At 34.7% G+C, this 24,554-nt stretch overlaps 1 protein-coding gene across 3 annotated transcripts in view; it reads right to left on the reverse strand.

Annotated features, from left to right (window-relative positions):
• Nucleotides 1-466: 466 nt before the first annotated feature.
• The window catches only part of RNF217 (ring finger protein 217), a 121,496-nt gene continuing 97,408 nt past the window's right edge, over nucleotides 467-24,554 (reverse strand). For 2 of the 3 annotated variants that reach the window (XM_057527762.1, XM_007191100.3), the window contains 3 exons: nucleotides 9,554-9,755; nucleotides 4,830-4,901; nucleotides 467-3,407 (listed from right to left, as the gene is read on the reverse strand). In XM_057527762.1, the coding sequence (XP_057383745.1) occupies nucleotides 3,334-3,407; nucleotides 4,830-4,901; nucleotides 9,554-9,755 (348 nt within the window). In that variant the 3' untranslated portion in view covers nucleotides 467-3,333. The remainder of the gene's footprint in view (nucleotides 3,408-4,829; nucleotides 4,902-9,553; nucleotides 9,756-24,554) is intronic. The other variant, XM_057527761.1, reaches the window with a different exon arrangement.

A 24,554-nucleotide genomic window follows, 5' to 3' on the forward strand; every position in this document is an offset into this window, starting at 1 on the left:
GGCTAATCAAGCATGGGGGGGGGGAATTATCCTGCAAAAGATACTTTTCTTTAAAAATTATGCACTTTTACACAAGTCTTTCTCCAAGAAAAGGGCCTTAAATATATTATCTCTATGATCTCATTCATTGAAAATGCATTAAAATTTTATTACTAATATAAAAACCGAATTTAAAAACTTATGAAAATGTTCACACAGTGACAAAACTATATGTAAAGGATCTTCACTAATGCTTTGTAATAGGGAAGTGAAAACAATCTTGATGTTCATTCAATAGGAGACTGATTAAATAAAGTATAGCCCCACAATGGAATATGTAGTAATTTACAAAAGAATGAGGTAAATCTATTTAAACTCTTATGGAAAGATGTCTACCAATTCATAGTAAAATGAAAAATAGTCACAGGACAGTAAGCATATTATTCTATTTATACAAAATGAATACACACACAGATACACACACACACACGCATACTTATTTGTATATTTATAGATAGTATCTGGAAAGACACATACCAAACTATTAACAGTGGTTACCCCTAGAAAATAAGGGGTGGGGAAAAGCAGAGGAAGTTGTATTTTATAATTCAATATAGTTTGATTTTTTTAAAAGGAGCATATATTAAATTTACAATGAAAACATATTAAAAAATGACAAGCCTTGGATAAAAAGATATTCATCTTACATGCATGCTGCTTTTGTTAAAGTCGTTTTTAGAATTTACCCCAAAAGGTGCGATTGTTTTACCTTCAAGTTAGCACTAACATATAAATAATCTTTTATTTTTCTTCTCCCTTTTTAAGATCTTAATGATACTTAGCAAAAAAATTCACAAATAACTACTTTAAGTCACTAGCAGGGAAAGGCCTGATATATACCAACTTTGAAAGCAAAAAATGCATATGTTAATTTTTTTAAATCTATGCAATAGAAAAATGAAAATCCTGTGCAGTACTGTGCACACTATTGCGAGTGCTGATGAAAGAGCCTTCACTGATAACAAACGCCGCTCTGTAAGTGGAAAATTGGAACATTTCCAAATAATATAAAAATATCTCCAAAAGATAAATTATTCAAAGAAAGGAATAAAAATCCCTGAGTAGGCCAAAGACAACAGATACAATAACCTAAGAAAATAGATTATCCAGGACCAGAGAGTATATTATTTAGCTAGATGGTATATATGTATTCATATACAGCTATGTATATGTCTAAGTATATATACATACACATATCATACATAAACACATCCACTAGATTTAGAATTCATCATATTCACACATCGTCAAACTAACACCCAAGTCTAGGAAAGTCCAATTTACAAAAATTAAGCACTTTTATAACAGAATTACAAGGATTTAGGGCTAGAAATTCCCATTCTCTCAGTTTTAATACTAGAGCAAGTAGAATAGGCACTCAATAAATATTTGTTGGATGGACAGATGGTTGGATGAATGGAAAGATGAATTTGTGAAACTAGATTCTTCTTGTATCATGTTATGCTTTAGAAATATGCTATTCCAGGCCATAAATGACACACCCTCCTCTAACTGGAAATAGACTAGTCCAGCAGTATAGCTTTTCTGAGCGTTACTCAGAAAGAATGGAAGTGCTGGCTTGTTATCCATGAAAGCAAACTTCACTATTACGGACTTTCCAGATCAAATAAAAATGATAAATGTTCTTATACTCTGGAGCCCAACAAGACAAACTATCCATGTTAATGCATGTTTTATCACATAATCTATTTCAATTCAGAAAAGGTTGTTGAAAAATAAATGCTACATCTACGCCAATAGCTAATGTTAAGGATCTGGAGACAAGTGGAAAGTTTAAGCTTCTTAGAGGTCTTTAATTCCCTTCTGCTGATGAACATTCGTGATGAAAACAAAAAAAAAACACAGTTTAGTTACTTGTCCTTTTCTTATTTTTAAAGATTTCTCAGCTTGGTAAAACATACTGAAAATATTTTTTTCATTTTTTTTTGTTTCCTTCTCCAAAAGCAGTTTATATTTTAGATAAACCCATGAACACAAAAAGTTTTGTTTTAAATCACCCCTCCATAAGAAGATACCAACACATTACTATGCATTTGAGCAATAAACATAAGAAAAATCCTTCAAAAGCAGTATTTGTTTTTATGAAAAACTTGAGAAGTAAAAGAGAGAGAGGGAAAGGAGAGGTGAGAGGGTGGGGTTTTAAACAATATCATATGCTTAACCTAAAGAATAATTATTGTAATCACAAGTTGGTTAAAAATTAGCAGGATAGGGATATGTTTAAAGGCCTCAGCAGTTCTCTCTACAGCACACTTATTTAAATTAATTATAGAGTGAAGCAAGTATGCCAACATATAAGAAATCTGAAAAAGAAGACAGAACATTTAGGTCTTGAGAATTTCCTAGAAGCAGCCTATTAGTTTTATCAGTTTATAAAGTTTGATAATCCTTGAGGTGACACTGCACAAATTTCTGTGTGTGTGTGTGTGTGGGACAGAGAGAGAGAGAGAGAGAGAAAGAGAGCAAGAAATAGAAAGGGTCAACATCAAAATAGCCTGTTGTGTACGTTGACTTTAATTCAGTACATTACCAAATTATGCCCACAAAGGAACAATCATTTTTAAATATGTCTATGAAAATGTGGAAAAATAGTGTAGGCATCGAACTTGACAAGTACAAGGTATTGGACCTAGTTTTAATACAGATATGTATATACACACACATTCACACCCCTACACGTATACACTTCAGTAACTATGATTCTTCTCATTAGTTTCATTAGTTCCCTTTTGGGCGTTGAGATTTTTAACAATTATAGCATCTGAAGGATGAAGGAATTGTACTGCTTGGGTCACGGATAAAAATTGGTGCATATGGTGAGCCTTCATCTTCTGAAAAGTGGCCTTGCTTGTTGGTACAGGTGGGACCTTCAGTTATTCACACCAAGTCTCAGAAGAGGGCATGGAGGGAGATTCAGGTACAAAGACAGTCCAAGCAATGCTCAGGAGATGCATGCTCAGACAGTTCTGAGGATAACTGGTTCTAATTAAAATACTTTCTTCCAAGAACCATTAAGAAGATCAGAGTTATGATATAGATGTTTATAGTCTATGAAAGTGACCATTTTGTAAAAGCAGCAATCTGTATAAGGAAAGGACAGGATACCATGTCGGGAATGCACCGGAGCTAGAGGCATTGTGGCCTGCAGAGAACACGGGAGAAGAGATGGCAAAAGGGTCCTCCTGGCAGTTTTCAAGAAGTGACCCTCAGACAGGTGTATAATTCTGTGTAGCTCCTACCCGGACCAGCGTAGTCAGATGAAATCACCTGCATTTACCAGTGCATTCCTGTCCGTGATCGTTTTCTCTGTTTTTTACAAAGGCAATAGATAGGAAATACAAATAAACCTGGGGATTAAAAAAAAAAAAAAGATTAAAGCTAATTAAGAGGACAGGCTTTTAGTATCATAGATCTGAAAATTTTCTATTTTCAAATTTTTATTTTGCAAGCTATTTATAAATAATCATTATTTAGTAATACATGAAAATGAAAAGAGGGAAGATACCTATGCTATGAAAAGAGGGAAGATACCTATGCTATGAAATGTACTTAGTTCTTCAAGATTTCATTCTTTATTATTTTTCTTCAGCTCCCTCTCCTCCTTTTAACAAAGTCTGTGACACCAGTTTGGACACGAATGTTTTTTATCAATATATCAAAATTTAGGTTTAAGTCTTCTTTATTATCCCTAGTCATATCACTTGCACACTGATATTCATGCTTCGGTTTCAGGCCATATAGCATGTTACTTAAGAACATGGGCAGTGGAGCAAATGTCAGTTTTGATTCCCAGTTCTACCACTTGCGAGGTCCTAGTAAAGCCTTAATTTCCTCAACTGTAAAATGCAGATAATAATAGTATCTACTTCATAAAGCCTCATTCATTGTAAGAACTTAAATGTTAGTTACCTTATAATTCTATCTGTCCTGCACATGCAAATTACTTGCTAAACAGAACTTTACATATAAAAATCAATTTATTTAGGAAAAAAGAGAAATCCCATCTACTATGTGGAACAATCATCAAAGCAGCCTTTAGCTATAGTGTTTAATTTTAAATCCTCTACAGCAATGGTTCTCAAAGTGTGATCCTTGGACCGTCCGCATCAGCATCACCTAACTTTTTAGAACTAGGCCCCTACACTGAATCAGAAACTGTGAGTAGGAACCAGGAACCTGTTTTTTAACCAGCCCTCAAGGTTCTTATAAAGCACTCCAGAGTCTGAGAACCATTGCTCAAAAATACATATTTTAATATACTTGTATGAATAAAACTATATTTATCACTGATACATTTTCTATTTGTTAGTGCTCAAGTATATGTTGGGTACGTGTTCCTATACACATCAAAAGTATCTTTTTGACCCAGGGGACCCTTTTACTAGAACTCACCGAAGACTCAAAGGCTCCCAGAGCCTCTTTCCTTTGATGTTCCAACCTGAACTCAGAATTGGAAAATCTGGGTTCTCGTCTACTGGAATCTTTTGCTAAAATACTAGTTACATTAACTTTTGTATTAAAAGGAGATTAATAATGCTTTATAAGAAACATGAATCAAAGTGTTCATGGACTGAAAAAGTGTCACACAAATACACCCTATACGAAATACGCTCCTCTGAATCTATAAATCATGTGCTGATTGCTTATCTAGAGCAAGCATGGAACACGTACCATCTACACTTAATACTGACTCACTATTACATTTACACTCATATTCTCTCTGTGGCACTCAGAGAATTCTCATCTCAGATACATTAAGTATTTCTTACCGATTACAACTGCTATGGCCCCTAGTGCTAATCCCAAGACCAGAATTAGAGGTGCAATGAATAATTTTCCAGCTGGAAAACAAAAGGCAAACCATTTAGAGAGTCTTAAACTAAAACTAAAAACAATTTCAGCAATGCTTTTTAATATCACAATGTATGTTATTTTTTAAGGAGTCATTAAAATTAAGGCAATATTTCTCTAAGGAAATGTATCAGGTGTAGAACAAATACACATATGTAAGTTCAGTAACTTCACTCAAGTCCTGGGCACACGTGTCATACATCGCATAAATCATCCTTAACAACCAAGAAAATTCCAAAGCTACTGGTTCACTTTATTCCACCAGGACCATTCATCTTTGTGTTTTTCCTTTAGATCTCTTCCATTTTAAATTTTTAAAATTCTGAGAGATTAAGAAAGGAGTGACACATTCTGAGCTGGCAGGAGAAAATCTAATTAGCTCACAAAATGGAGAGCTAGTAGGTGCTACAGAGGGCTGTGCCCAAGTCCACATCTGAAAATGTGATTTATTTATTTCCTGGGTCCAAAATAAACTAACTATATGAACACCTAATACACTGAATTACAAATGGGATGTTCCAATACCATTGTTAGAGAAAATTACCAATAAACATACAATATATTGAAGGTTTTTCAAATGAATCATTTTAACAAACTTAGAAAGGAAGCACTTATAAGGATGCCAAATGGCATCAACCAGCACTTTTTTTTCTAAATGAATAACTAGGCAGTGATTACAATAAACTCTAGTTATATCACAGAGTTCACAACTGGAATCCTACTAGCGTTAAAAGGCACTAGCACAAAAATAGAGGCTAGTAGTTAATATCTTGTCATTACATAGTAATCTTGATCTTAAAGGCACGTGACACAGCAATAGCTGTACACCCCAAACACAACAAGAGAAGAGGAAGGAATGGAGGGACTTTGCAGTAGACTCCCTTAGCTGTTGAAAATAAAGCAGCAACACCATTCTATAAATAAGGACAGTAATTTGGAATAACCAATTACATTAAAAAACAGAAACATAATGCAGCCATTTGTTGGAAATTTGTCAGAAAAATATTAACTTCTTTATTCTTAAGAAAGGGGCTTTGGAACCACAGAAAAAACATAGATTAACAAAACAGATTTTAATATCTAATTTTGAAAAAACTGCCATTCAATTGACACAATGTCTAACCATGGGGTTTACTTACATTTTTCACCAATGACAGAATCAATCAAGTAATACTAAATCGCATTGAACAATTACACTTTGTACATTCTTAAAGCTACACTTGAGTTTATAGTATATTGATTTGCATATTGTAAAAGAATCTGGTTTTTTTCTACACATGTAGCTCAGTGTGCTCATTCATGTTTCCTTTTTAAGTAATTATCAATATATTTTCATAATAGTGATGAAACATGACTGCAAAGTAACAGCACTATTTTTTTTTTTTTCAAATATCACAGAACTCAAAGAACCAGATATGTGCTCTCTCTCTTTGGGAAGTAATAAACTTATTACAATATGCAATCAATGTTCAATGCATGTTAAGTCTACCTTTGAAACTGTCTTGAGGACAGTTAAGCACAGATTCTCTTATTCCTAGATCAATAATAATTCTTTTAAAATACCATTCTCAATAGCTGAAATAGTATTCTACTATATCCATATATTCTAGCTTATTTAAATATTTTAGTACTTATTTTTTGTTCCCTTTTCTGCTATTTTAAATTATATTTGCAAATAAACCACTGTCAACCTAGATTTTTTATCATGTTTTAAATTATCCTTCACATTACTATCAAATTTCTTTGTAAAAGAATTGCACAAAATTCCCAGTTCATTCAGTAGAGTATGGATGTCCAGCATAGAGTATTAACTTGACAAAATATTTGCTAATCAATATCCAGAAAAAAGTTTCGTTTTTTTACATTTCTCTGACTACTAATAACACTGAATCTTTTAAAACATGTTTATTGACTATCTGTATTTCTTCAATTCTGGTTCCAGACTTCTTTTCTTTTTGAAAAATGTGATATTTATTTTCGGAGGGGGGCTCCATTGCTTTTGTTCATATAAATTATTTGCCAACTAGAAATCAGTTAAGGACCTGTATGTTCTTTACTATTATATGTTTCAATGTAATATTTTCAATATTTGTATGGAATTATATGAGAACAAAGCATTCTTTCTGTCACTTTTATTCCCAACACCATTCACTGAATAACCTACCTACTCCCTACCAGGCAGATACCTGCATGTCAGAGGCTGCTAATTATCCTCAAATCGCTGTTCTCCCTTATTCTCTAGAGGCAGAACCTCGGATCTGTAGCTGGGCAGATGGTCACATGACCATCCTTGTTTTCCAACCTCCAGCTGTGAGAGGAGGGCAGGCCCTTTCTCTGTCTCTGTCCAAGGACATCTGCAGGCTGTGGTCCCAAACTGAGGAGCAAACTGGGTTCCATCATGCAAGGATGGAGGGCAGGAGGGCTTTGCTGTCATCCATCTACTCTCTTCCATGGCAGGGAGAAGGTAAGCTTGGGACTTACAGAGTAACTCCTTTTCCTGCCTTTTGTAGGGATGAGATGTTTGAAATTAAATTGCTCTTTTTATTTAAAAACATTGCTTATAAAATCATTCTGTCTGATTCTGTAAAATGTAATGGGTAACATGAATTATTGTATTTTTTCCTTGTTTGTCCACAGGAAAAAAGTCCACATTTCCCTGCTATACTTGGAGTGATGGTCCAACAGCAGTTCGAGGCAGCTGTGCTGGAGGTGCAAAAATATGTGTAGGAGGGAGAGCTTATCATAAGGCCAGCTGCTCCCTCCTTTGTCAGGTTCATCCTGACACACACGAGTACACACACATACACAGAAAAGAAAATGGGCCAAAAAGAAAACCATTTATAGAAAGCTGACCATAAAATTAAAAATAAAAACAGAGAAGACTGTGCAAAGAAAATATTTCCCTGCTGACAATGTTTATGTGCTGCCCATTCTACAGGCTGTTAAATATCTTGACTCTATTTTATGACCTGGAAAGAGAATTCTAGTGGCATCTAGGCAAATGGTGAAAGGACTCAAAGAGAATGCACCCAAAATATTATTGAACAAATAGGGCAGGAAATGACTTTCCTTATTTAAGAATGACTAAACAGAAAAACGAAAAGGAAAAAAAAAAAGCATGGTCAAATCAAAGATTATTTAAAACAAAAATGGAAGGAAACACTTTGCCACAAAATGGCATTGAAGTAGGAAAGAAAAGGACTAATAGTGCAGGAGATATAAGGATTTTGGTTTTTAGGTTGCTTTCTGTATGCACAGACTTACAAATAGGTTACAGCTCAAAACTTAATTTTGCAGTTAGTTTTCTCATGGTAATATTGTTATAAATAGTGGTTAGATTCCCTAGCTATCCCTCTAAAGTCTGTTTAACTAGTAAGTATATATTGGTTATATAATTATAATATATACCATTATAAGCAACTAAACAGAAAAGCACTGAAAATCATTAAAGCCAATCTTGACTATATTGAATGCTGTTGGTTGTGGGAAATTATGTTTAATTAAAGCTCAGTAAGGGTGTTTTTATAGGTATCATGTAAGATTTTAGAAAATGATGGCTCTGGTTTCCACATGATAAAATGAAATTTAAAATATATGTTCTATTGTTTACCTGACAGAAGTAAATTATTACCATCAGCTTTGTTCTGATTAGCCTGACATGATTCTAGCGAGGAGAGCGGTTTACAACAGCAATGAAGTGATGGAGGGCTAAAGAGTGATATAGAGATAGTCTCACGAAGTAACTAGGCGCAAGTAAGTAGAAAGGAAGAAACGTAGACAATGTTAAAAAGTATTGTGTATACATGAGAAAGACTGCCAGAGAAAGAAATAATGGAGTTCTGCATGATGAAAAAGAAAGAAATCTCACAGTAGGTATATTCCAGAGGAGTAGGGAGACATTGGAAGAACTATTAGGCCAGAAGAACACTGCATCACTCAAAGGTGGTGACATTAGGCCAGAGCAGGAATCTGTGTTTATCTTTGCATATTTGTATATGAGACTGTGCGTTGTTGAGGACAAAGAAAAGGGTAAAAAAGTCAATCCATAAAAGCATTGCACTTGGATATTTAAACTTGGGTTTATATGCAATGAGGGCAATTGATGCTCATTTCATTAACTGTTAGCTATTAATATTAACTACTAATACAACAGAAAATACATACAAATATATACAATGGCTTATCAACTATATAGGTACAATGGAACTCCATTACAAGACTCTGAAGCATAGGGATTTTTAAAATTGCACTGTTTGTCTTCCATGGATGAATAGAGGATATGCCTAAGACCCACTGCTAGGTACTCTCACTACAAAAGAAATGTGACATCGTCCCCTTTCATCAAGTGGCTTACAAGGCTTTCAGAAGACTAATGACTTCATATTTCTGCAGTGTAATAAATTATTTGTTTTTCGAACAAAATCTGCTTGCTCATGTAAGCAGTGCCCTGCTAACAAACAAGTTTTTTATTTTAAACTCAAAGGGAGAGAAAACACTTTCCTCCTATTTTGAGCTAAAGGCTCTACTAGAATACCTGGCAGGTGCTGAGATTTGTCACGGCTATTCTATTACATTCCTAAGCTCTGTCATCATCACTGCTTCCTTCCTGGGGAAGACTGTATAAGTCACGTCAGACACTCACCACAGACTGACCCTCGCACTAGTCTCCTTAGATGAGGTCTCTCTGGGAGGTAGCGGTATTTGCATCCAAATATACTGAGGTTTGATGTGTGGTCTCCAAAGAAACGGAGCTGGCGGTATCTCTCCCCACATCGATAACAAAAATTAGTGTTACATTGTGAACAGGTCATATGGTCACACCCTTCCGTTCTCTGGATATGGATCTGTACCAGCGAAAGAGGGAAAGATAAAAAAGGTTATTAAATTTTTTATAAAGTAGAATCTGGCAAATGTATGGAATAACAGTTACTAGTTTCACCAAAATAAAAGCCTTACAAAGCATTCCTGAGGCCATAAGTTTGCTTATTATCACGCTCTCCCAGGCCACCTTTGTATCAAACACTTTAAACATGTGTAAAGCTCAATAACATTTCAGGTGCTCAAGCTGTTGGCTTATTTTGAATAATACAGATATAAACAAACACATCCCAAAGAAAACTCACTTATCTTTCCAGACATGCATCGAACTCAATGATTAGGAGGCAATTTAAAATGCTGTGAAGGTGAGAAATGCAAATCAAAACTACAATGAGGTATCACCTCACACCAGTTAGAATGTGCATCATCAGAAAATCTACAAACAACAAATTCTGGAGAGGGTGTGGAGAAAATGGAACCCTCTTGCACTGTTGGTGGGAATGTAAATTGATACAGCCACTATGGAGAACAGTATGGAGGTTCCTTAAAAAACTAAAAATAGAATTACCGTATGGCCCAGCAATCCCACTACTGGGCATATACCCAGAGAAAACCATAATTCAAAAAGACACATGCACCCCAATGTTCACTGCAGCACTATTTACAATAGCCAGGAAGCAACCTAAAAACCATCGACAGATGAATGGATAAAGAAGATGTGGTACATATACACAATGGAATATTACTCAGCCATAAAAAAGGAACGAAATTGGGTCATTTGTAGAGACATGGATGGACCTAGAGACTGTCATACAGAGTGAAGTAAGTCAGAAAGAGAAAAACAAATATCATATATTAATGGATATATGTGGAATCTAGAAAAATGGTACAGGTGAACCGGTTTGCAAGGCAGAAATAGAGACACAGATGTAGAGAACAAACGTATGGACACCAAGGGGGGAAAGCCAGGTTGGGGGGGGTTGGTGGTAGTGGTCGCATGAATTGGGAGATTGGGATGGACATATATATGTATTTTATACATATATGTATAAAATAGATAACTAATAAGAACCTGCTGTATAAAAAATAAATAAAATTCAAATTAAAAAAAATGCTGTGAAGGTATGTTTTGTTGATGCTATGATCAGCAAGAATGAGGTGCCTTGGGGAATAAGAAGAGATGAAGAGGATTCCTTAAAAGAAAGGATTATGTAAAACTTTTTGTAAATAAATGTCAAGGAAAAGAAATCCTGTTGTGGATGGAAATGAGAGCAGGTGTAAGTGTATTTGCAGTACCATTTTAGTTTCCAGCTCTAATTTCATTTGCAAATGCTTGTACAGGACTGTGTATACAATGCTACCTGTGCAACTAAGCACCTCCCTCTGTTGTTGCTGTCAAGTTACAGGAAAGTACGGAGGTTACTTCTTATCTCCCAAGCTACAATTTAGATGATATTACTTACATGAGAATAAAAATGTGATAATATACATACAGTGACTAAAACATTTTGGGGGCACATATTGAGTCAGATCAGTATAATATTGGTTCCATCTATCCCTTCCCCTTCAGCCACCTAAAAATGTGAGAAACCAAATACCAGGGCAATGCAACTGACACTCCCTGATGGCCAGGTGATCTCCTTTCTCACTTCTTCAATTGGCTGATTCTTAGGCTGATGCTAGACTAGAGTGCCTTCCTGGATAGGTGAGGGCTAGCTTGTGGTTAAGGGCATATAAGCATCTGTGGTCAAGGGTAACTACCAATCAATATTTGGTGAATAGAAGCAAAATTTGCTTTTTCTGCTATTGGCCACCTCATCTTTTCCAATTACGTTGAATTCTTTTTGTTTACCTGACACTCCAGTGACAGTGGACCCAGGTTTTGTCGGGCCTGAAGGTTATCTAACTGGGGGGCCCTCTTAAAGGAGAAGCGTGTAAATTACAAATGCAAATTAGATACAAGGCCTAAGAAGAGACCTGTGCAGGTGAGGGTCTCTGCAGCTTGAGCTCTTTAGCTTCCTGGTAATTTCTCCCTTAGTCTCCCCATTGCATCTGTTTCTATGAATGATTCTGAAGAACAATTCCTATGACCACATCCATTTAGCACAGCAGATGGCATTAAGGAATGAGGTAGGCTAAGGCCCTACTGAACCTTTGAACTATTTCTCATCCTTTAAACTACCTGAGCACTAGGAGAAAACGTGTTCAGAGACAACAGCTGAGCACCCAAAATAAAGGTTACTTCATCATATGCTCAACTTTTCGACTGTATATTGTAATTGCTCTTAATATGGAGGTAATTAAAGCTTAACAGATTTCCTGGCCACATAGCATAGTGTTGTATGTGACCTGTAAAGGGAAAAGGACTAATATTTGTTTAGAGCCTACTAAATGCCAAGCACTGTACCTAGATTAGCGCCTTTAAGCCTCATGACCACACCATGAGACTGGCATGCTTATTCATAACCAGAGCTCAGAAAAGTAATCTGCTTGAATGAATGGAGAAAGTATTTTGATTCTTGTCTGTTTCTTTATTATGCTAAGCAGCCTCTTATTATAAACTTAAAGATAAAACCAGAGGGTCAATTGTATTCTTTGCTAACTGACAGAGTAGTCATGTCTGCCCTCCTGTACAAGGCATGTTCGAGTCTTTCTGCTTGTTTTAGCTGCTCTCTGGGCCAGTTCACGTTCTTCCTTTAAAATAATGTCAAAAATTTTTCTGACAAGAAACTTGCTCTAATAAGTTAAACTTGTCACTGACAGTTCATTTGCCTCAAAATTTCACATACAATTTTTACTGTCGTTTTATATCTGCTTGTAACATTGTTTCATTGTGTTCTAAAATCTTTATGTGGTATACTTATTATTTCATTTAAATAGTGAAGACTGCAATTTTTAGCCTCTTTTAACAGTCTTTCCTCATTTCTAAAATAATATTTGAAACACAGCAGGCAACTAAAATACTGTTAGTCCAAAAATATTTCTGCACAGGAAGTGATAAAATTCTAAGTTCTGACAATACTCTACAGGAACCTTGTACGTTGCAGGATTATATAGTTCTATAGATTAATTTGCGTATTTTACTCATATAATGGCAATGATTTAATCATGAAAATGGTTTCATAATTTCCAACTGTCAAGTACACAGTGCTTCCTTTAATACTATTGCAACTATATCTTGATTATATATGAATATTTTATAACTTCATGCTAAGAGAAATGAACTGACATAATGCAAGTTAACTTGTAACAGAAGACATTACTTTTCACATTTGCTAAGAAGCAAGTTGTAATTTTGAACTCCTAACACCCAGAGGCTAATAAATTTCATATGATAAACGACTTCCCTGAATATATCTTTAAAGGTCACACTTTGACAATGCCATTTTTGTTTTTAAAACATAGAGCCTTAAAAAGTAGGTTTAAATTACATTTATGTAAAGTCCATTTTATTTTTCAGTGAAACTTTAAAAGTTTTTTTTATTATAGCTTCAAAACATTCATCAGTTTAGCTCTGCTAAAAAACATACCAATCACCCAAGTGGCTGTAATTCAGCATCAAAATTCTGTTCTTACTTAAGGGATGGAGACAGAGTAAGACAGATGAGATATTTCTAACCTATTAGATTAAACTGACTACCCATAAGCCACAAACATTATTTGATTTGTTGTCACTAACAGGGTTTCTTCTCTCCATCTATACCAAATAAGGATGGCTGATACGTAAGGAGTTGAATATTTAAGCACTAAATGTTGCTTATAAAGCTCTACATTTACAAGCCATGAGATAAAATGTTCAGGATATGCCAGATATTTCTTTAATATGAGTTTGATATTAAGTCCACATAGTAGTAGACAGAAATGACAGCACGGATCATTTTTGAGTCTATGACATTCTTTATAGTACGTATCAACACCTGTAATAAGAGAGTAATCAATATATGTACCTGCCCTCTTCAAGTTGTTTACATTTAGTTTAATAAAATGCCCACAAATTATCTTAAAAAATAGAACTAGAATTCAGCTTTTTATTTTCATACAGATTCTACTTAATTATAAGGTAGAAGAATAGCAATAAATGAACTGCTAAATATCCAACCCATTTTATAACTAAATCAGTACACATCTGCCCACAAGTATTTATCTCCACTTTCACCAAGAATTGAAGGCTTACTTTATTCTTTAAGCAGGAAATTATAACTAAATTAACTGTTATGTATTATTGTTCCCAATAAATAATTTACTCTATGTATAAAATTATTTTAATACATGTATTTGCCTCAATAGCTTTGATATGGGAGGAATTAATTAGAAGCAATAATTATGAGGAAAGTTTTAAAAAATCCCACGAGTAACTCTCAGTTCCTTACTTATCTCACTATACCAATTCTCCATAACACGGATTTTTTTTTAACATCTTTATTGCAGTATAATTGCTTTACAATGTAAGTTAGTTTCTGCTATATAACAAAGTGAATCAGCTATACATATACATATATCCCCATATCCTTCCCTCTTGCATCTCCCTCTCACCCTCGCTATCCCACCCCTCTAGGTGGTCACAAAGCACCGAGCTGATCTCCCTGTGCTATGCGGCTGCTTCCCACTAGCTATCTATTTTACGTTTGGTAGTGTATATATGTCCATGCCACTCTCTCACTTCATCCCAGTTTACCCTTCCCCCTCCCCGTGTCCTCAAGTCGGATTCTCTACGTCTTCGTCTTTATTCCTGTCTTGCCCCTAGGTTCTTCAACACAGGGATTTTTAAAAAGCAAACATCTACGCAAAGTCTTCAAAGACCTCATTAAAAATATGAACCTAGAATTCCGGTCCAATTACAAAATAAATAATATATGGGGGTAAAAATGAAACAATTCCAGAGATGCTAAGACTCCTCTGTTCCTTTTCTGGTGCCATGACTTAAGGAAGCACTTCATTAAGTGAATGCGCAAGTCAAGAAAAGACAGTGTTACCACATACCAAAAAAGGTGTAAGAAATCTCAGCGAAAGAGCTGCAAAGCCATCAGTCCAATTTAGAACAGGAAGTCAGCTGGTTTCAAGAACATCTTCAAAAAATAACAATGGAATATACACCAAGCAATAAAATTCCTGAGGAGCTAAATATTAAATAACATGATAAATAAAGTGGTATTTCTATTCCCAATAAGGAAGAAAGAAAAACAGTAGGGACTTTCAGGAAAAACAAAACAAAATGAAAGGCATGTAAGTTCCAAATATGAGGTGTAACAAACTACAGCATGATTAAGTAATTGACAGTAAGCAAAGATGCAAAAGGCATTCTTCCTAGAAGTTGTGATCTCATGGAAAAGGAAATGTAATCTTTGCTCCATAATTATATGTTCTTGATTATGTAAATACCCAATTGGTTTTCCCATGTTAGAATTATCCTTTAGAAATAACAGAAGCATTAAGTATTATATTAGAATAGAATGTGAATGTTATTAAATTTGATAATATAAAAACAAAGTTACAGCTTACAGAAAATGGGAAATAGAGAAGTGGAAAGAATTGTAGGAGGGCTAGATCCTCATATATCACCTAAAATTGTTAGACTATTGAACCAAGGTTACAGTATATTATTTAAAGGTAAAAGATAATCAAAAGAAGAACTAAAATAATAATTATCAAAAATTAGAAGGAGAAGAAAGGGAAGGGATAGATAAGCAGAATGAATCCTCGTCTGTCATGTCAAACATGGTGGCCTCTATAATGGTAAACTATATTGCAAAAAATATATAAGATGATTTCAGAATCATTTGGTGTTTCCTGCTATGTTAGCTTTTTAAAGCCAATACTCTAGTTGTCCTCCAATGTCCTGGTTTTCTTAGTTATAGGAAATTTCATACATATTTCAGTCTTATGATTGATTTATGATGACAAATTCTTTGAAGAAGAGTGTAGAATACTGTCCGATTCTCATTCCTCAAGGTAGAGTGTACTACAAATTAGCCCCTAATTTTCTTCCTTCTTCTTTACCGTACTTCCCTTAGCCCCACACCCCATGTTCTCAGAAATCTCCAGATGTCAGTTTTCCCCTCCTTCCCGTTCATCTTTACCCTTTCCCCTCTGTGACTGTGCACCACTTAGCCTGCTAATAGCTCAGGTGTCTCCCCATCCTAATAAATCCTTCCTTTAATTCCACATGACCTTCTAGCCAATGATTACCCCCACCCTTCCATTTTAACCAAGCTTCTTAAAAGAATATTTTCACTGCTTTTCTTACTCACCTCTCAATTCTTCCTCAGTTGACAGCAACCCCATGTTACTACAGTCAAATGTTCTACCACTGAGCTATATCCCGACAACCCCATGTTACTGAAACATCCAGATCAACTGTCTTTCTCCAGGAAACATTCATTCATTCACACAATAAATATTTATTTGTTCACTGATAAAATCTGACATGGCTTCTGCCATTAAGGAGCTTTTAGTCTAAGCTGTAGATAGACATAATCAATTCTGCAAATAAATAGACACTCATAAGCTATGAAAAATGCTATGAAGGAAAAGTATACGGTATGAAGAGAATACTTAAGAAGCTTGATCTGGTCTAAGGGTCAGAAGAGGCTCCTCTAAGGAAGTGTCAGTTGATCGGAGAAATGACGAACAAGTTAAGTTCACCAGTTAAGAAGACTTGGAGGTAGGGAGACCATTCCCAGCACAGCATATTCAAGGCACTGTATCCATGAAATGAGAAGCAAGCTGTACTAGCTTGAGTGAGTATTTCTCACTCTCTATTTTAAAACTCTTTAATTATATGTCTCTGCTCAAACCCTCTCCCAGTCGATAAGATCTGAAAGGGCCCAGATCATGTACATCTTGTTCGTTATTTTATTAAAGGGAGTTGCACTGATCCTGTCACATAGCATGTTCTCAATAAATATTAAAAGAACAAATGAGTATTATCCATGACCCTCTAATTGCCAAATCCAATGAACATGTTTTTAATTCTTATCTTATTGTATCTCTCAGTGTCATTTAATCAGTTGATCACTACTTCCCTCTGACCTTTGATAAACTCTTGCTTCAGTGACACCTTTTTTCCAGGTGCTCCTCTTACCTCTCTTAGGTTCCTATTTCTTATCTCTTTTTTTTTTTTTAACATCTTTATTGGAGTATAATTGCTTTACAATGGTGTGTTAGTTTCTGCTTTATAACAAAGTGAATCTGCTATATATATGCATATATCCCCATATCTCCTCCCCCTTGCGTCTCCCTCCCACCCTCCCTACCCCACTCCTCTAGGTGGTCACAAAGCACCGAGCTGATCTCCCTGTGCTACGAGGCTGCTTCCCACTAGCTATCTATTTTACATTTGGTAGTGTATGTATGTCCATGCCACTCTCTCACTTCGTCCCAGCTTACCCTCCCCCTCCCCGTGTCCTCAAGTCCATTCTCTACATCTGCATCTTTATTCCTGTCCTGCCCCTAGGTTCTTCAGAACCATTTTTTTAAAAATTCCATATATATGTGTTAGCATACGGTATTTGTTTTTCTCTTTCTGACTTACTTCACTCTGTATGACAGACTCTAGGTCCGTCCACCTCACTACAAATAACTCAATTTTGTTTCTTCACTTATCTCTTAATTCCATCCATGAATCACCACTTTGCACATACTCTTTGGGTGATCTCTTCCATACTCAAATGGCTTCAACTTCTCTCCACTGGATCTCATTTCCTAATTTCCACTGCAGACCTGGCTCCTGAGCTGCAGAGTCATGTAGCAATTGTTTGGGGGTCATATGCACCCGTATGCCTTACAGCCATTTCAAAGTCAAATAAGCAAAACCAGACTCATAACCATTCCAAGGCTCCCTAGCCCAACAACAACAAAACTAAGTCCATCTCCATGATTTTATCACAGTTTATGGTATCACCATCCATTTAGATACTCAAGCTAAATATCCTGTTGTTATCCTCTTCTCACTACTCACATCCAGCTATTGAACAAAATCAGACAGTTTTAGCCCCAAGATATTTATCGAATACTTCTCCTCTTCTCCAGCCTTTGACCATTACCTTAGCTCATACAATCATCATTTCCTTCTAGATGTCTACAACTACCTTCATATAATCAACAGCAACCAACCTAAAATATAAATTGGTTACCACCATTCCCTTGTTTATAACTTTTCAGTCTGGAGGATGAAATCCAAGTTTCTTAACATTGCATGCAAAGCCCAGGCTTCTGTTTGTTTCTACAGCCCCACCTTTCACCACTTCCTTCTGTGAACCCTACTCTAAGGGAACCACAAAGCGCTTGTGGCTCTGGTACACAGCACTCATTTCCTGGCTCTGTGCCCTGTCCTTTAAGTGTAATACTCCCACTCCTGGATACCTTTCATCATGCCAAAATCCACCCAATAATCCTCAACAACCTAGCTCTCCCTGCTTTCCCCGAGATGAACGGAGATGTCCCCTTTACCATGAACTCTCTTATAATACTCTACGCAAAGCCCTGCTGAAGTGCAACAGTGTTTTATCATCTTCCGTGTAACCACTGCGTCTCCCCTTCTGTGGGTTTCAAGAGAAAAAGGACCATGTTGTACAGAGCACATAATGGATTCTCACTAAAAGTACATATAAGGAGGGAAGAAAAATGACATTCATTCATTCAACCATTTTCTATTTAGTGCTAAACAGTGCCCAGAACTGCTCTAAATGCACAAGGTACCTCAAGGATCAAAACAGATCAAAATCCCTGCTCTCATGATGCAAAATATATCCACTATTTTAAACAGTGATAAGCAATATGGTGCTATGGAAAAAAATAGAGCCTATAAGGAGCATATTACCTATTGAGGTAGGGGAAAGTGATTACTGAGAAGCTGAATTTTGCTCAAAGACATGAAGGGAGAGAGCTGGGTGTGTAGATATCTGGGGAAAGAATATTTCAAAGGGAAGAGCAGGCATGGACACTCTGAGAAGGAAACATGGCTCATGTTTTTGAAGCACAGCCAGGAGGGCAGTGTGGCTAGAGGAGGGTGAAGGAAGTAGAAGATGAGGTCAGAGGAATAATGGGGTGCGGGCGCGAGCAGAGTGTGATGGGGCACATGGCCACCGTAAGGACTAGCTTTTGCTTTGTGTGAGATGGGAGCCATGGAGGATTTTGAGCAGAGGGGTACGTAATTTGCCTTATGTTTAGTAGTCTCGTTCTGGCTGCTGGGCTGCTGGGTTAGGAACATTGTGAAGAGTAAGAATCCATTCAGGAGGCTGTTGCAAAAATCTTAGAGGGAGAAAGATGATGATGTCCTGTACCAGATTACTGACAGCAAGGGTGCTGAGATGTTGTCAAATTCCACATATATTTCGATGGCACAATCTACAAAAGTTAATGACTGACAGTATGTGTGGGTGTGAGAGAAAGAGGTCAAATTCTTGACTTGAGCAGCTAGAAGGTTGCAGTTGCCATTTACTGAGATGGAGAAGCTATGAGAAGGCCCATCTTGGGGACAGGAGAGTGCCCTGTGCTGGAGAAGCTCACTAAGGCAAGTGAAGACATTGCTTAGGAATTTGGATATAGACCTTTTCTCATAGTTCTCCAAACTTTGTTGATCTGCCTACTGATTGCTGCTACCAGCAAAACTTGTATCCTGTTTGGAATGCTAAGTTGAGTTTGCTGCAGAAAGAAAAAGCAATTCTTAAAGCATGAAATCAAATGAAAAGAAAAATAAATGAACCATCTTAGAAAGCTTTAGATCCTTTAGCAAAACTGGCCCCATAGGTATCCAAATGGAAAATGGGCAGATTTTTACTCAATTATTCCCTGTCTACATAGCTCATTGGACTTCATTCCTCTCAGAAGCCCTCACCTCTAACAGAGGCTCTCCACAGGGGCTCTCAGGCCCCTGGAGATGCTTCAGAATTTCTTTGGTAGGGGAATGTTTGGTTATCACAAAGGTGGCTGATGCTGGCATTTTGGGCTGTTCTTCAATGTTTGGGACATCCCACACAGAAGAGAATTAGGTTCCACCCATACAATTTTCAGACACACTAGACATTCATATAGGTGAAAATCTGTTTATAAATATCTGAACATGTTACCTAACTTCATTTTATATATAAACGCAAAATAATGTTTGTATGGTTTTACTAGATAATTTTTTAGTTACTGTATAACTACGGTGTAAACTGAGAAAGAGTGATTGTATTTAGAATCTAACTTCATTTTATATATAAGCCCCAAAGAGGTATGTATGATTTTAATGTATCTTGAATTTTCTAGCAATATAATTGTATACATTCATATGTACATATGCATACATATATAAGCATACATATATATATATACACACATATATACACATATACACTAATTTTGTCCTCATTTTAAAATGTCAGATAAAAAGGATAGCTATTGATAATATTTAAGCTTCACTTCATGGTTTCTTAAATACAAATTTATGCATTTTAAATGGGTTCAAATATCTGACTGCTACTTTTTGTCTTTTAATGTCATGGTACCTGAGCATTTACATGTTGAAATACATATTATTTCATTATATTTGTACTTAGTTTTATTCTATATTATGAGGACAATATATTGATTTTTAATGAAATGTTATATGTACTCACATTATGCATTTAATCTCAGACAGTAAACAAATATTGAAGTTATTAGTCATAAAAATGGGTCATTGGATGAAATAGTTTATATCCTAGAAAATATTTGTCACCAAACAATCAGGCTCTTCTCACAACTAAGGTCTAGGCTTTGACACTTCAAGAAAACAGTAGCAGTGATAACCACTGCTTCAAATTTAGTGATTTCAAGCAATCTGGAGAGTTAAAGTGGGTAATTAGTGGTCAAGGAGAAGCTATTTTATTTTCTACAACGGGCACTATTTAAAAGCAGTCACCAGCTGCTGAACATACTTTTGCAGCGATGTGTGAAGTGCTAGAGAATTGCAGGATTATCTATAAAATCCAACATTAATACCCTAAGTTCTTTCCTCAGCAACCATAGGCTATGTAGCTATAGCTCAGATACAAGAGCCCACAGATAGGGTTTGTGCTAATTTGATGTGAACAGGAGCAAATTAATCTTTTCTCTGAATCAATACATTTTTGCCAAAAGCATCCTATTACAGGATTTAAGAGAATAAAATATCTGAAAGGAAATATCTTGACAAGCAAATTCCTTTAATTCCAAATTCTCAATAAATTATGGATGAATATAATGTACTTTCCCCTGCCTGCCTCTTGGTTCAGTTACTTAACCTCTCTGAAACTGTTTCTATACCTTGAAGTGGTGGTAATTACCCCTTTCTTACAACTTTCTTTTGAGATTTAAATGAGACAACAAATGTAACTCACATACTATTGAACCTATCATTTTATTATTACTGTGAAACACAAAGTTTTATCAAAAGGCATTTAATAATTAAGATTTGGATGGCACATTGGAACTTAGCATCTTAGTATCACATCTGAGGATTTGATGAGATAATATGCGTGTAAAACTGCAATGGAGAGTAATATGTAGTAAATATCAATACATGTAGGTAGTATTGCCATTATTATTACTGTGCTAACACTACAAAGAAAGAGCGTTGTACAAAGGCATTTTTATGAATAAAATAAAGCTGGCATATTAGAACTCAGCACTCCCTGTTGATATCTTGGCATTTCTTAAAAAAAAAAAAAAAGTGACTGTCCTGCCTCCTAAAAATAGGATATATGTTGACCTTGGAATAAAATAAATGACTTAATTACCCTTAATTCATAAATCACATTACTTATATATTAGCCTATGAAAATGTGTAACTTCCTAATTAATTATCCCTATTCAATGTTTTGTAAAATGTCCTAGAGATATGTTATTATTTATATAAGAGAAAAATTAAAGTGGTCAGCTGCATGTCATCTAGTTGGCTATGACTGTATTTGTACCACATTATATAAATGTTTACATAAGTATTTCTCTTATCTGACATTAAGGAAGAAGGTAATTTGGGGTAGGGATGTTTGAGGAATTCCCCTTTAATTTTCCAAATTATAAAAAGCTAACCATTTTGAGAAATATTAACCCCAACTTTGCTTTAGTGAGCCCAGTATTCTTAGAAACATTTAACTTTTACCTGAGGAAGGAAAAAGAAAATGTACTAGCCAAATCCTTAGCGGTTGCATAGGCAAATAGAGATGTGTAAGCAGCTCCAGAAAGCTGTGATGTTAGAGTCCTTCTGTTCTCTTGTTAGGTTTTATTTATTTTTACTCATGAACTATTTCCAACATTTAAAATTTAAAGATGATAGTATAACAGACATGCATGGATTTACCACCGATATTTAATAATGTTAACATATTACAATATTTCTTTCAGAAATATTTTTGAAGAGATAAAACTTCCTTTATATACTGTCTTTTTTATAAAATTGTTTCTTAACTTTAACTTCCTGCTGGCTTTAAACTGGCTTGCCTCAAATTATTGGGTAAAAGGGCCTGAAGGTGTGTCCAGCTCTCTTTTGAAAGTACGTATGTTAAAAAAATATCCTCAGAGGGCAGAAATCTGGCCTTTGTCGAGTTTTGAATGTTAAAACCCCATTTTAAAAAACATTTTAAATAGAAAAACATGATATAGCTAAAAGATAAAACCTGGTTAATTAACACTAATTGACTAGTATTAAACCTTTTGAGGAACAATCAGAAGATTGGATCATTAACCATTCTTACAGAGTTCTCATTCACATTCTTGAAGGTTCATGATTGTTTTTATCTTTAATGATGCATATTATAATATTAAACAATAATATTAGAGATTTCTAATTCTTCTAAAATCTAAAATTGTTCAGGCCTTTAGAATCAGCCAGCTGGGGTTTGCTATGACCTAACACACATTTATTAATAAACTAAAATAAATAATAAAAAGACTTTTGGGGAGTTCCCTGGTGGCCTAGTGGTTAGGATTCTGGGCTTTCACTGCTGTGGCCAAGGTTCAATCCCTGTTTGGGGAAATGAGATCCTGCAAGCTGCACAGTGCTGCCAAAAAGAAAAAAGACTTTTTATAAAGTATGTGTTGAACAATAAAATTATAGGTGGTCACCATTTTCTGGAAAAAAGGAAATGATAAAATAATTTCTTTGTTTTTTGCTTTTAATTTAGTTAGTGGGGTATTACTCTACCATTTAAAGAACTATCAGTGTATACTTTGGAATAGTTTAAGTATTTCAGGCTTTCAAATGATAATATATATTAAACAAATTTTTGCACTTAATACTGTTTCCAAAAATTTTCATGAACAATTTAAATCTAAAGTATACAAGTGAAGTTGCTTACAACTGCTTACTTATTTGTTTTGTATTGTATAATCTCATGTTTGTTAATTTTTAGGTGTGCATCTCACTTTTCATTTTCTTTGACTTAACAGTTTTTTTTCTTATTAACTCAGAGTTTAGTATCTAATCTGTGCTATAAGACACAAGTCTCAAATGAATTTTTGCATAAAACTGAACAAATATTCTAATACCTACAACAAAATTTAAATCTGCTATTTGCTTTAAATTTAATTTAAATTTAAAGTTATCATGAACTAGATTTAGTCTTGTGGTAACTATTTTCCAGAGAGACATTTTTAAATTAGCATATATTTCTGGTAGGTTAAGAATTTATACAAAATAGAAGACACATTTATAAGATAAAAATTGGTGTCTCACAAGTGACTGAAGAATACTATGAATTAAGGAAGAAATGAGACTCAAAAAAAATGGCTAAGGAAAGTTGATCTTACTATGCTACCATTAATTTTTCATAAAAATGTCCTATAAATAAATGACTTCCATAAATGCTTGTATATTTTTACCATAGTATTAAAAAACCCCACACTTATGAATAAGTATCTTGATTGTATATGGGAGAAAAAAATGTTTTAATACTCATTCTGATTATCTGCCAAAATTCAATTGTAAATAATAATTTTGATTTGTCATCATAAGTCAAATCTCTTCATAATACTATACCATATATTAAACTGATCTTTCCACTTGAGATAAAGATAAAAACTTATTACAGGATAAATAATAATTATAAGCTAATGAAAGAAAAGTTGGTTTATTTGGAATACTAATTGAAATAATGAATTGATTATCAAACCTTGTATGGATGGGAAAATTTTACAAAAGCATAATCATTTAACACTCACCAGTACAAGCACAGAATTTTTTTAAAAAATTAGCAGCTACAAGATTAGGGAGCTCAGAAAAGAGCTCTTATATATATTAATTTAACATGTTTAGAGAAAAATTACAAATCAATGGGTAGGGGGACACATTTAGATTAGATGCTATTAATTTGGAAAAAATTAGTGTATGTATCCAATGCATAATAAACATCAAAATAAGTAATGGGTAGATCAAAGAGTTAAAATATTTAGAAATTATATACTAAAAAGAAAGAAAGAAAATAGACCATTTATCAAGCTTCTGGATGATAGATAACTTTTTAGGCTTAGGAGTAAAATATTTAAAAAATATATATAAATATAAATATATGCACATATCATATATATGTGTGTGTTTATGTGTGTGTGTTCTTTCTTTCCAAAAATAAAAAGAATGATATATTTGGTCAAACACAAATTTTTAAAAATTAAAAAAATGCACACACATAAACCAATTAAGTTTTAAAAAAATTATCACTGATATAAAAGAAAGTAATAAAAGATAGGAAAAAATATGTCAGAAAAGGAATTAATATTTTCAAATAGAAAATAGATAGCTCATATAATTTGATAATAAAAAATATCCCCAAATTGACCCAAACAAGTGGGCAAAGGATATGAACAGATAATTCAAAAAGGGGCATTTC

This window comes from Balaenoptera acutorostrata, chromosome 14 (genome assembly GCF_949987535.1).
Source record: "Balaenoptera acutorostrata chromosome 14, mBalAcu1.1, whole genome shotgun sequence".
NCBI classification, from domain to species: domain Eukaryota; kingdom Metazoa; phylum Chordata; class Mammalia; order Artiodactyla; family Balaenopteridae; genus Balaenoptera; species Balaenoptera acutorostrata.